This window comes from Blennius ocellaris (genome assembly GCF_963422515.1).
Source record: "Blennius ocellaris genome assembly, chromosome: 21".
NCBI lineage: Eukaryota > Metazoa > Chordata > Actinopteri > Blenniiformes > Blenniidae > Blennius > Blennius ocellaris.
Window position 1 is genome coordinate 14,449,397 of NC_137670.1, and position 13,274 is coordinate 14,462,670.

The 13,274-nt window shown below is 40.9% G+C and overlaps 1 protein-coding gene across 1 annotated transcript; it reads left to right on the plus strand.

Moving 5' to 3' along the window:
- Positions 1–698: 698 nt before the first annotated feature.
- On the plus strand, positions 699–13,253 carry LOC308145396 (zinc finger CCHC domain-containing protein 24-like). The gene is made up of 4 exons (XM_080516816.1): positions 699–1,367; positions 2,813–3,013; positions 11,368–11,532; positions 11,651–13,253. The coding sequence occupies exons 1-4, from the start codon at positions 1,167–1,169 to the stop codon at positions 11,762–11,764; spliced, it is 681 nt and encodes a 226-aa protein (XP_080372942.1). The 5' UTR covers positions 699–1,166; the 3' UTR covers positions 11,765–13,253.
- Positions 13,254–13,274: the final 21 nt, after the last annotated feature.

Consider the following 13,274-nt stretch of genomic DNA (forward strand, 5'->3'; position numbering starts at 1 on the left):
GTAACTGTGCCATGAATTCGGCTGTTAAAGACTGCTATTTGCATTCATGTTGCACTGGACAGAATTATATGTCTGTCATATTATACATATTCCATGGACAGCGAGAAGAAATCATACAGTAACAAATACAAGGTACAAACAGGAACATTCTAACATCTGAAAAAATCTCAACCATAATGCTGAATGGTTGATGAGAATAAAGCTTTGAGTTTTCATATGTGCATTTATGCATAAATAATGATCAATCTGCAATAGATAAGCATAAAAAAAACTTTACAATAACGACTACATGGAGTACCAACACAAAACACTAGATGGCAGCAGTCGATTTGTGCTCATCACTAATAGACACATGGAAACGCGTGGACGTCAAGCAGGTATTCCACAGTACTTAGTCACTTCAGCCTAAATCTGTCAGTAAAAGCATCCTTTGTCACAATGGGTTCATCCGTGAGCAATGCCAAGGGGACGGGTATTTTCAGAATATTCATTATTTTTTCACATTTCAGTATTCTCTGTTATTTAAGGCACATTTACTACTGGGAAAACAAAATTAAAAGGTTGTAAGTTATTGCACTGAAAAATCCATTTACTTTTTAAAATAGTGATTATAGGTTATGTCAGTTGTTCCGTTTTTCACGACACAATACTCACCAGCAGGAAGATAACTTGAAAAATGTCACAGAAACAAGTAAAACTGGAGAAAAGGGACACAGCGAAGTTTTTACTCATAATATCAGGGATTTATTAAAATCCGTGCATTTTATTGTTGCCAATGCAGTCTTTAAAAAAAAAAAAAAAAAAAGTAGTAGTAGTTGTGCATGTGAAGAAAAAGCGAAGGGAAAAATGCAAACTCAGGTTGGACCTCCTTTTCGCTGTGACGCGCAACTGAGCGCGCGCGCGCTCCGGAGCGCAGCGTCGCTCCTCCAGCGGCCAGACAGAGCTGAGCGCTTCCAGCTCCCACAGTACACTCCAAACCCTGTGACAGAGACAGTGAGGACCTCCGGGCCCCCTCCCCGGGTCAGAACAAGGATCACAGCCAGTCATCCGGAGCTGGGGGGGGAATGACTGGAAGAAGCCGGCTCATCCAGAGAGAGAGGCACTTCTGACGGCGCTGTTCCAAAAAGGCGCAGCCCCTCCAAAAAAAAATTAAAAATAAAGCCAAGATGATGTCCGCTTTAGAGACTGGTGTGTACCAACCTGCGCAGCTGCTCAGCTGGGTCTACATGTCTTTGCAAGACTCCGGCTCTTTTGATGGCTTCAAAGTGGACTCGGACTCTTCTCCCCGGGACGTGAACAACTCCAAGCGCAGCGCAGCCGATCTGAGCTCCAACTATCTCAACAACTTCTTCCAGCTGAGCAGCGAGGTACAACCAAGACTTAACATTGCACGTTCGATTGCGTTTTCACTCGATCAGTCAAAATCTCCATCTCACAAGCTCCTGCAATCTCCAGCCACTCATTTCACTCGTGGTTATTTTCGTTGCCCATACAGTAAACCCCACCCGCATGCCTTTACTCCGAGTTGCACTGTGGTCAGTGGGCAGCAGCTATATGAATATGTGTTTTGTACCCTGGTAAAGGGCCCGAGTGTGTGCAGACTGTTCTGGTGTCAGTGCACAGCCAGAGGAGGACTGGCAGGTTGAGAAAGACCTCTCACAAGATTATAAAAAAAAAAAAAAAAAAGTCCACCCAGTGCTGGACTGGCTGGACTCCTGTGCATGGTTAAAAGTAGTAGGCAGTACTTTGGCACGCTTGAGTTTGTTTGCTTTGAAGTTTAACTGAGAATAACTGTAAAGTGTAAATACTGAAACGACATCCTGCAACTCCACACCTGTCAGTTGTGAAGTTTCTCTCACAAGAATCTCTGCTGCAGTGTGCATAAGCACAACTCCATCAGGGATTTATTTGCAAAGCCTTCAGAGTAAACAGTCTCTCTGCAGCCCGTTCTTCATGTTTCCCATTTGCGGTGCCATATAGCACCCATCTCCTCCAGACGCACAATGATGCTGATTATGCCATGCCAGTATGAGGAATGCTGCACAAAGGCATCTTGTTCGGACGAGGAAATGGACACCATCGGTTCACAGAGCAGAACGCAGTCCGAAGTGCACATCTGCAAGAATCAAATAACGTTGGCCACTGTCAGAGAGACAAAACAGGAGAATCAATCAGCGTGATGGAGTGGCATGCATTGGAAACGCTCTTTCACTGCAGAGTCACAACAATGGCCATCTCTGTTTTTGTCAAATAAAAGGTGCTTTTGTGTAGAGATAAAAGGATCTGTGCATTAATATATTCTTGGTAATGAAAATTCAAAATTGTCCACATTTTTACTTATTGCTGGAATGAAATATGGTTTCTATACATTATTTTTTGCTGAAAATCTATTTTGTGGGTGGGAGACACAAGAAACTATATTTGAAGACACAAACCTTACCTTTAGTATATTCAGTTTGGAATTTTACATATGTGATGAACTCTTAAGGGCTTTATCAAGCATTAAACTTTAGAGCAATAGGGTAAAACATCACTTTAATTCAAGGGGTCACATACACCATTCTATCTTGACAGTAGAACAACCTTTAAGTACTTTTTTTTTGGTCAACTCCAAATGTTTTCTTTTTTTGGGGGGGAAACCTGAAAATAAGTAAGAAATGTCATTAAATCAATGCCTCCATTTTCACCCTCATGATGTGGTTTTTATACTGAATTATAAAATACAGAAATTAGCAACAGCAGTCGCCTTTCTTAAAGAATTCCATTCAATGCAACCTGACTGATGATCTTGGATTGTGTTTTGCTTCGCCAGACCTTGAACAACAACTTCTATAACCGCTCCTCGCCTTACGGATCCCTCAACAATATCGTGGACGGTCTGAGCTCGCTGGCGGACCACTTCTCGGACCTCTCCCTGTCGCCTGAAACACGCAAGCCCTGCAAAAGGCCGCCGCCCAACTACCTGTGTCACCTTTGCTTCAACAAAGGCCACTACATCAAAGACTGTCCTCAGGTGAGCCACTCGGTGACGCTTCGGCCAGTCAGAGAGAGAGAAAGACACAACAGCCTAAACTGAAGCAGCTGCGCAGTGTGCGGGCCATTTAAGATGACGATCAAATGTCTGTGTGTGTTTTGAAGAACGTAGATAGGACTGGTTACTGTGGACAATTTAATAGTATTACACATTTAAAGAGATTCCATCTGAATCGCTGTTTCCAGCCACATGTTTCTTCACATGTGTAGTTATTACCGATTTTGTAGAAAGCTGACGTTTTCACTTTTTAAGTCCATGTTAGTGTTGAATGTTTGTGTTATTTTTGTTTCTTCTATTTTTTTCCCCCCCCTGTGAGAAATGGACTCCTCAGCACATATTTGAATTCGAAGTACGACTTGCAGGCTGGTAATGCGCAGCAGATGCCAGATTGGATCTCGGGGCCAGCGTTAATGAAAGACGATAGGTTTCTCTGTAGAAATAAGCCTGACCTCCACTCCAAACCTGAAAGAAATATTACCACTGCTTGATGTGAGATGGTGGTTCCCCATTGATCACGTTCAGAGGGAAATGCCTGACATTTGTTAGGTGTAATGAAAATAATTAAATGACTGATGGTCAGGATGTGTCTCGAGAGCAAAGGGCAAAAAAGGGCAAAGTATTAAAAAAAATAGATGGTAAATTGTCACATATCAACCACACAGTATAAATTAAAAAAAATTCTGATAATTGTTTCAAGTCTAAAGGAAGTAATTGTGATCAGATCAAGGTTCAAGAATCCTTTACAAACGTGCTAATTTCTTGTTTTGTTGCATCTGGGTCAGCTTCGGGTCATTTTCCTCCTCGCTGATCTGTGAACCGATACGACCCGCTAACAGGAGCCAGAAGGGTGCTCGCTTTTCATCAAGACTGGAAAATAAAAACATATGAGCCAGTGCGACTGACAAAAACCACACGACCCCTTGTTAGTGTTTCTTTCACCTGTCAGAAGTTTTTTTTTGTGCACATGTAATGTACATTCAGTAATTAACAGTAATTACATTCTTATATTAAACTGAGCTGATTAGATAGCTAAGATACTGCCGATATTAAAATGATGTCAAACGTCTGATGTAACTGTTGGCAAACACTGAGACCGAATGAGCACACTGTCACTTGTTTGGTCCCTCTCCGCTGCAGTCTTGTCTCTAAAGGCTCGTCGCCCCCATCGTTGCCAACACGCTGGAGATTTTGGCCATTTGGCGGAGAACACAGGCCCTGCAGGAATGCAAGGAATGTGCAGAATATATTGCACGCTGAGCTTACAGCTCTTAACACTTACACATATGTGCACACCTGGCTGTCGGTGTGAAAAGCAGAAAAGATGCATATTTAGGGTTAATCAGTTTCCTGTTTTGATGTCCAGAAGGACACAAGAGGTCCATCTTGAGCTAAAACTGTGACAAAGCCGATATAAGATGCTGTTGGTCCTTCACATAAATATGGACGTTGAAGCCAAGTGTGTGGCATCAGGATGTCTGCAGCGTTTTGTTAAAGAACTGGATCCAGTACATCTTCCAACACTTGCTGGTGGTCATGCAGACCGTTCAAAGTTTCCTCAGAGCACGAGCAAAGAAATCAAAGGATCCCAAAAAGCCTTTTTTTTTTTTAAACAGCGTGCAGAAGCCCTCCTATTAAAAGCTTGAAGTTTCAGAGCTGACCGGTTTGAGCTGGACCTGCAGCAGACAGGAATCTGAACGTCACGGCTCAGTAAGATGAGAGAAGAAGCACACAGGAAGTGTGTGTATGGGGCCTTTAACGGCCTTTCAGAGTGGAATGAGGCCCAAGTCAACTCTAAAAAAAAAAAAAAAAAAAGTCTGATATGGCAACATATGGTACCACAGTGGAAGAAAGAGTGCCAGTCCCTGCATGTGAGTGTTCAACTTAACTGCACGAGATATACTATCCATGCTATACTCGGCGTGTCTGTGGTAAACATCCTGTTGACGGCATAGTGCGGAGTTGAGTTACCTTCTTCGCGAGAGGGTTAAGACGTCAAAGGATTACTCAGAGATATTTACGATTCCTCAATGTGGCCACACCCGTGCAAAATGTCCAAAATCTGGAAGACATTTCTTTCTCCCTGCTTTAGAAAGATGATGTCAGATTTTTATCATGTGTTGCTAATATTTCAGACCCCAAACGCCGCGGTAATGGGGCCGTCGTCATGACAAAAAGCTCTCTACAGTTGAAGCATTTTCCTGAAACTCTTAATAATGACCAGACCGGGTGGAGTTCAACAATCTTTAGAAATTCAAGCTTGTGCCATGCTTTTGATGCATTATGAAAAAAAACAAAAAAAACTGATTGAAATTAAAGAAGAGAACTAAGCTGGGAAGTCTTAATCCATTCTACTTTATTGTTTTTTGTAAAAAAAAAATTGTTTCCACATGTATAGAATGAACATAATGTGATTTTAATGGCAGGACCCGGTTACTGTAAGGATAGAGTGCTGACAGTAAATGGGTGTATGGTGGGAAGGACTGGGGATAAATAAGTAGAGCATTGTTTCTACAGAAGGGCTGTGGAACCAGAGGTCAGGAAGTCAGCCTGTATTGTTCGAACAGCTCTGCTTGGCTGGAGTCATCTCCCTCTCGCAACTGTCGGACTCTCATTTAAAGAGCCAGCGAGCAGCTGCCAGGGAGAACTGCATCCACCACTGTGTTTTGAGATAGCGCAGGAAGTGGGTGTACGTCGTCACAGCCGCCGTGTATTCATGTTTGAATGGAGGGGGAAAAGTCTGCTTTGATAATTACTTACACAGGAACTTTCGATGGCTGCATAGACTCCAAAAGGAGCTCCTTGATTTATATGTGGTCTTTAAAAAGTAAAAATAGTTCTAGTTTTAAGTTCCTTAGCCAGCATGTGTCCCAGTATATTGAGTCTTCGCTATGTGTCCTGAAAACATACTTAACATTCAGCCAAGAAAAAGTTAGCCTTGCAAATATAAAGATGGTTGACAAATATAAACACTAGATTATTTGAACTCATATATATATATATATATATTTTTTTTTTTTTTTATTATTATTTTTTTTTTCAGATTGGAAAGCCAAAATGAATTAAATCCTGCACATTTCTACACACTTTTGGGGAAAAAAACTTGTCAAAATGATTGAAAAACGATGCATTGTTGTCAGTCACACTTGTCATTTAAACGTGAAGGAGGAGCAAGACAGAGACGGGCTTGGCAGAATGCAGAGTTGGAAAACTTCAAAGGTTTAAAGGAAATAAGATAGTGACTCTTTTATGCTTGAACCCATATTTGCACTCAAGAATAAAGATGTATTTAAGCTTTTATATTGATTATGTGAAGGAAAATGTCTTCATTGTAACACTTTACTCAGCATTGTGTGAAGGGTTTAGGCTGGTGTGGAAACATGTATTTACAATCTAACGATTATTATTAAATAAATCCTAAAGTGGGTGAACAGAGGAGAATTGTAAATCTAATAAAGCATCAGTTGCTTTAAGGATAGCATTTTCGCTGCTCATCACATTACATGACAACACACCATTAGAGTGTGAGTTGCTAATGCTTAGTTTAGTAGGAAACTCAGCAACACGCGGCACATTTCTTCACACTGTGTTTACAGATTTGTGCTTTTTAAAAAGGCTTTAAAGAAACTCTGCATCCTGAACCTGCAATGATTTTGAGATTTGACCGAATGTTACGAGTGCATTGTGTCATTTTCTGCATGCAAGAGATCGAGTAAAGCTAGATTTTCTTCATCAATTGGTCCAAGCTTTCAGTTGCACATTCTTATATATAATATAATTAAATAACATGATTCGCCTGTCTGGAAAGTGTGTCATTGACCACTTTCTCCAATACAGAGGAGAAAAAGTATTTTTTCAGCTTGCTCCTCCCATTTCACAGACCAGATGTTTTAAAGATGATAGCCAGGTGAAGTACTGATATTGATATTGCTATTGTTCTGAGCGGGACAGTGGACCTCTGCTTAGGTGAAATAATAAAGGTCACAGCTGAGCAAGTAACTGGAGAATCTCGTGCAACGCTCCGTGGCGACGGCGTCTTCGCTTCTTTTGTTTGTGCTGCTGATAACTGCCTTATCTGTCTACAAAACTGCTGTCTGTTGCTTTTTTGGCTGAAACATCTGCTGAGAAGGATGAGCAAGATAGAGGAAACCCTGGAATGTGGTGCAGATAGTCTCACTCCGATAAACCCTGTCTGTCATCTGCTCCCCGTTACGAAGTGCTCTGGAGTGCAGCTTTAAACATGACATCAGTTCTGTTTTCCTGAAAGATTTGGCAGCTTTGAATCGCAGTTTTATCAGTTGGGATGACATATGAGAGAATCAAATTAGTGACTTTGTTTTATCATCTGTACTTTGGACCACTTCTCAGTCTTTAATTGATTTTTACATTGCGAACTCTCTCTATTATACACATCACTTCTTGGAAACCTTGCTATGATGGGACTTTCATGTTTGTCCACCAGCCCATCTGCTCCTGTCATTCAGATTTAGTGAAACATAACGCCACTTTACAGCTGTACATGTTGTCAACTTCAGGCAAAAGCTTGGTCAGCGTGAATATAGCATGTTTTGGTTGATTATTATCCTCCCGTGAAAACCCATATTGTGTGTGAAATGGACACAGAGAGGTTTAATATCTGTTAAAGCGTGTGTAGGAATCCTGTTAGTTTCCTGTCTCGGCGCGCTCTCAACAATGGGGCTTGGCAGGATTGCAGATCTGGAGAGCCACAGAAGAAAATAGAAATGCAATCATCTGCTCTTTGGCCTCCAGTTGTTTGCATCTAATCACATTTATTTTGGATTCAGTCGAAGGTAATCCAGTCAGTGTGTCAGATGTGAAAGATTTTATAGTACGGCTGCACGGTAGGATTATAGCTTTTGTGCTGTCTCTGGCAAAAAGAGTCATTTCATGTTATGACGTGTCTATTAGTGGAGCATTGCCACCTTATTTCCACTGTAATGGAGAAAGCTTCATTATATGAGACACGAGTGAGCTCCTTCCTCAGCCAGGAGCATCTCGTACCTTTTTTACTTCAGTCTCAGATGTGAGATTTCTCTTTGACAGAAATCTGAGTTAAGCAAGGTTAACACAGTCTGTATTATGCAATACAGTAGTTATGAATTACTGCAGACGTTATGCAAACAATGTGCCTGTTAAAGTAAAACTTTGTTTACTGATGTTGGAGTGAAACAATCAAAAAACAAGAAATGTATTTGATTACAATTGTTCTCTTATTTGCTCCAATGCAACTGTGAAGAGAAAAAAATCCTTATAGAAATAGCAATATTCACTTTAATTTAGTGGGGAAAATTGTTACAAATGCAACGATTAACCGCATTATATTTAGAAACACCACTTTTCGAGTCACTAAGTTTTAGAAGTATTTATATCATAAAGAACTGATTCTGCCACTTTCATCCAAATAATGTGTATAAATAATGAATTTTCTGGTGTGAAAAGTAAGTCTTTGAATCCTTGAAACACATCAAGAGCTAATCAAGACGTAAGATTTTGCGAGGCTCGAAAATTGAAAAGACATTCGCTTTTTCCATTTAGTAAAGTGTAACCTGTAAATTTTCAATGTATTTATTTGATTGTCTTAACTTAAAATCGGTTAATATGTCGGCATTTTATTCAGTTATTATAATTTCTGATAAGTTCAACCATTTGTGGTTTTCAACGCTATTGAAACGATTTCACAAGCTAATGAAGATATCACTGAAACCAGCAGTGGAGTCTTTAAAACGACGGTGAACTCGTTCCTGTGGCTCACATGCGCAGGCACTAATGTGTTGTTTTTGCTTTGGTAACAGCTGGACCGCTCGCTGATGTTATGGGGATCTGATGCTAATTAAACCCAGCGAGAGAGAGAGAGAGAGAGAGAGCTGTGGGTTTGTTAGTGCGCAGTAATTGACCACATGGTATCCTGTAAGTTTTCTGTTACCGTGTTCTCTGAGACGAACGTCTCATGGGGGCATGGGAGTGTAGGGATTGGGGGCGAGGGGGGGAGGGAGAGAGAAAGGAAGGCAGGGGGTGAGGATTTGGAGGAGTCCATTGTTTATCCTGATGGTTTCCAGATGATGGCAGAGGGAGGCAGCCACCTCCTGGGCCTCTCTCACCAGGCCGCCGGGATCTGGGCCAAAGCTTATCTGCTCCAGCTTAAGAATCTGGCTTTATGTTGCTGTGTGCAGTCTGGGCCTGATTTAGGTTACACAATATAAGTTACGACTGTTGGGAGGGTTGTGTTGTAATACGCATAATAAATGTATTTAGCATGTATTCCTCATAAAAGCAAACAGGTGTTGTAACGCAAACACCTACGATCGAACATGAAGAGTCGGGTTTTGGTGAAAAGTAATACTTTGCGCTTATTCAATTCCTCTTCCTGGACAACAAAGAGAGCGAGGTCAGATGTCAACTGTGTTCATAAATCAACCTTTGCCCGTAGCCAAAACGTTAAGCTTTCATGTTCCAAGCAATACCACTGGAGGTACATTTTGTTTATCACTTTTCATTCAGATTATACATTTTAAGCTTTCGGTTGCCTTTTGTAGTTTTCAGTGTAAGGTCCCAACAACTCCTGCAGTCTGTCAAGAACAATATGTCAGTAATTATACTTCCCTTTCAAAATCTAATTATATTTCTGAGAAATGTTTTTGTATCTTACCTTCCCTAGCACAAAGCATTAATAGGAAACACACCAATAACATTGTGCTACGTTTACAAGTTAAAAATAAGAATGTAAATTAAAAACATGGCACAACCTCGGCTGTCATTCACAATCATTACTTCTCGGATGAATTTCTACGGCTTTATGCTTGCAACCCAATACCTACATCCGCACTTTCTATGCTACCCGAACCACCTGTTATTCTACGTTATGATCATTGCATCAACACTTTAACACATTTCACAATTTATAGTTAAAAAAATAATCTGTGATGAAGCAAATTGTATCTAAAAGTCTCTGAATATTTGCAAAAAGCTTTCACAATCCATAATATCACTTGCATGAATGCATATAACTGTGTCTTGGCAATTTTTGAGTGTATCACGATGTCAATTTATTCAAGCGATCAAGCAACATAATATTGAAATAATAATAAAAGGCTTCATCATTATATGAGATACTTCCATGTACACGGGAGGATGTGGGATTCATGCACTCTTTTCTTCCTCCTCCCTGGAAGAGTCTCCGTCCTCGGCCGGGTCAAAGTGTGATCTTCCTCTGTCGGATGTCAGTGTGACATCTTTGATGGAACTGGTGGAAACTCTGGAGTGTGCCATGGCCCTTTGCTGCCCTGCGGGCTCCGGGCTTTACGTAGAGTTTGTTTTGCTTGTTCAGAAGAGTGAAAGCTGTTTCCTCCCTCAGGAAGATGATGATCTGTCCGCTCTCCCGGTAGGCGCTTCACAAAGAAGGCTGCCTTCAAACGTGACCTCCCACAGTGCCCCATGGTGGCAGAGCGACACGGCGCGGCCTTTAAAATGCCCGCAACAGTTAGAAACTTTGCTTTTGGAGTCTTGGGGGGGAAAAAAAACATTAAAAAAAAAAAAAACGTTTTGAGAAACAGATGTATTCCTTGAAATGAATGGAGTTTGAAGCTGACTTGTATTCCTGCTTTGAAAACCAAAACAAGACTTGATGTGAGCACCTTGGCCTAGTTTTAAGCTCAAGTGGTTCTAATTTGAAGCAGGCTTGTCCAGATGATTTTTTTTCTTTTTTTTCCCCCCTCCGTGATGGGTTTAGGATTTTTGTCATGTTACACGAGTGCAGAGTTCATCTGGGTTTTATTTCCTCCCTACTAAGATCCCAGTGTGCTGATTGGTGGTTTGGGGCCAGCTGGGAGGGATGACTGAGAGCCTGCGGTATTTGTCCTGTAGCAGCAAGCCCCCCCCCCCCGCCCTGCAGGGGCCTCCTTTATGGTCCCCTGGGAGCACAGCTGGAGGGAGGAGAAGCTGAGCCTCCCTTTTTCTTTTCAAATAAACTGAAACTTGTTCTCCCTCTACAACACAAATACTATAAATTCGACTGTTTCTTCTCTCGTCCTTTTTCCTATTAGTTGAATACTCTTTAGAACTAGTCCATAAACCGAGCTCCTCGGTCTGCCGTCAGGGCGGCGATCACTTCCCCCACCTCTAATCACTCAGAGCTCTGATTTGGCCGACGTCCAAAGAGTACAAAACAGGTCAGTTGCTCTCCTCCAGTCGAAGGTGGTGAGAGGCAAAAGCCAAAATGTTTGCAAAGCTGTTGAAGTTTATACGCGGAGACATACCTCAGTTGGATTTCACCCCGGTGTCGACAGTGTTTAAACTGTGCGCTGTACACTTTTGTTCAGGCTCGACCCAAAGGTGAAGGCCTGACCCCGTACCAGGGAAAGAAGAGGTGTTTCGGGGAATACAAATGCCCCAAGTGCAAGAGGAAGTGGATGAGTGGGAACTCCTGGGCCAACATGGGACAAGAATGCATTAAGTGCCACATCAACGTTTACCCTCACAAGCAGGTAAGTAGCTTGTGGTGGCAATTTTGGGGTCCCTGAGATCAAGTCACATTCATATTTACCCTGGGAAACATCCGAAGTCTTCATCACTGACATCAGCAGCTTCGTGTCCTCGTTGCAGAAACCTCTGGACAAACCGGAAGGGTTGGACGTGTCCGACCAGAGCAAGGAGCATCCGCAACACTTGTGCGAGAAATGCAAAGTCCTGGGCTACTACTGCCGCCGTGTGCAATGACACGGCCCGCGTGCTTCATATACTCCCCCAGACTTTCATCAAAAAGGGATAGTTATGCTTCAGTTACTAAAAAAAATATAAAATATATATATATACAAGATAATAAACAATTCTTATACTGCAAAGGGTCTTATCATTTATTTTGTTGCAATATCCTCTTGGTCACTGTGACTTTAAAGTATAAGTTTTGTTTAATGCAATATCTCTCAGTGCCTATTCTGCAATATTTTTTTTGTTGCAGACGGACCTGAAAGTTACTCAGTTATCATGATGTGAACATTTATTTGAAGTCTTAACTCTGAACCAAGAATCCCACCAACTGTGAATTAAGAAAACCTTCGTTCTCTCTGTTCTCGCTCAAGTGCGTCGCGTTGGAGCAAAGAGTTTCCGGAAGAAGACCGACTCTCTTTTACACGTTTGTATAGTTCAGAAATAACTTAAAGTAAAATGTGTGTTTTCTGTCTGTATAAAATATGCAATTCTTTACTCGGAAGCAGTATTAATGTGTATCTGTATTATCAGTACTGGTGGGTACATTTCTTTTTTTTTTAACATATATTTTTAAGTCATATTGTGTTCATTATAATACTTTATTAAAGCTTAGAGACATGCAGCTGTGAGTACACCTACATGCTATATGACTTAAATGTGAAATGATTCAGGTTTAGTTGCCCTCCGAAGGGACGGCAAGACTTCTGAAATTGGATAATTCAGGGTAAAAACTAAATTCAATGTAGCAACTATAAATACTTATGTGATTACAAAAGAAAATTGACTTTAAATAGGATAAGTTGCTCAATTGCAGGAACGGTTAAAAAAAACAAAACAAAAAAACCCAAGAAGTATCTGAGTGGATTGTGTCAAGAAGCTGGATCAATAAAACAAAACAAACCTTGCATGTTGTTTTGTACTACACAAGCAGGGTCGAACTTTGTAAAAGGAATACAGTACATTATGAGCACACATCTAGACAAAATGTAAAGTCATACACTTTCCAATCATTTAACAAAAGGTTTTCATACAGGTGTACTCACTGTAGTTCACGACAATATTAGCTGACTAATAGGCTTTATACACTACATTTTCCAATTTGTTTAAAAAAAAAAAAAACATCAGGCAGTTTATCATTCCAGTGTTTAAATAAACAGATGCAACATTGTGGAGTGTTTGCTCGCGTGACATAGTAAAATGCACAGGCTCTATTTTAGCACAAGTTGCTGAACTGACTCACCAAAGTGCTTCTTTATGGGTCTCATATGTAACATGAGACAAAAAAAATACAATGATCAGAAGTAAGTCTGAATGTACCAAAGTTTGTGAAGGATTAGGTGGAAGATGCATGCGAGTGTGTGTGAAGAAAAAGAACGAGAAATACAGATGGACTTTGAAGTGATGTGTGAAATGTCCTTTACTGTGCCTTAATATGAGTAATGAGTGACATGGACTCCTTTGTACTGAAGTGTTTTTACATTAAAAGCTGTTTAAACAGGCTTGTTGAGTCTTTGATTTG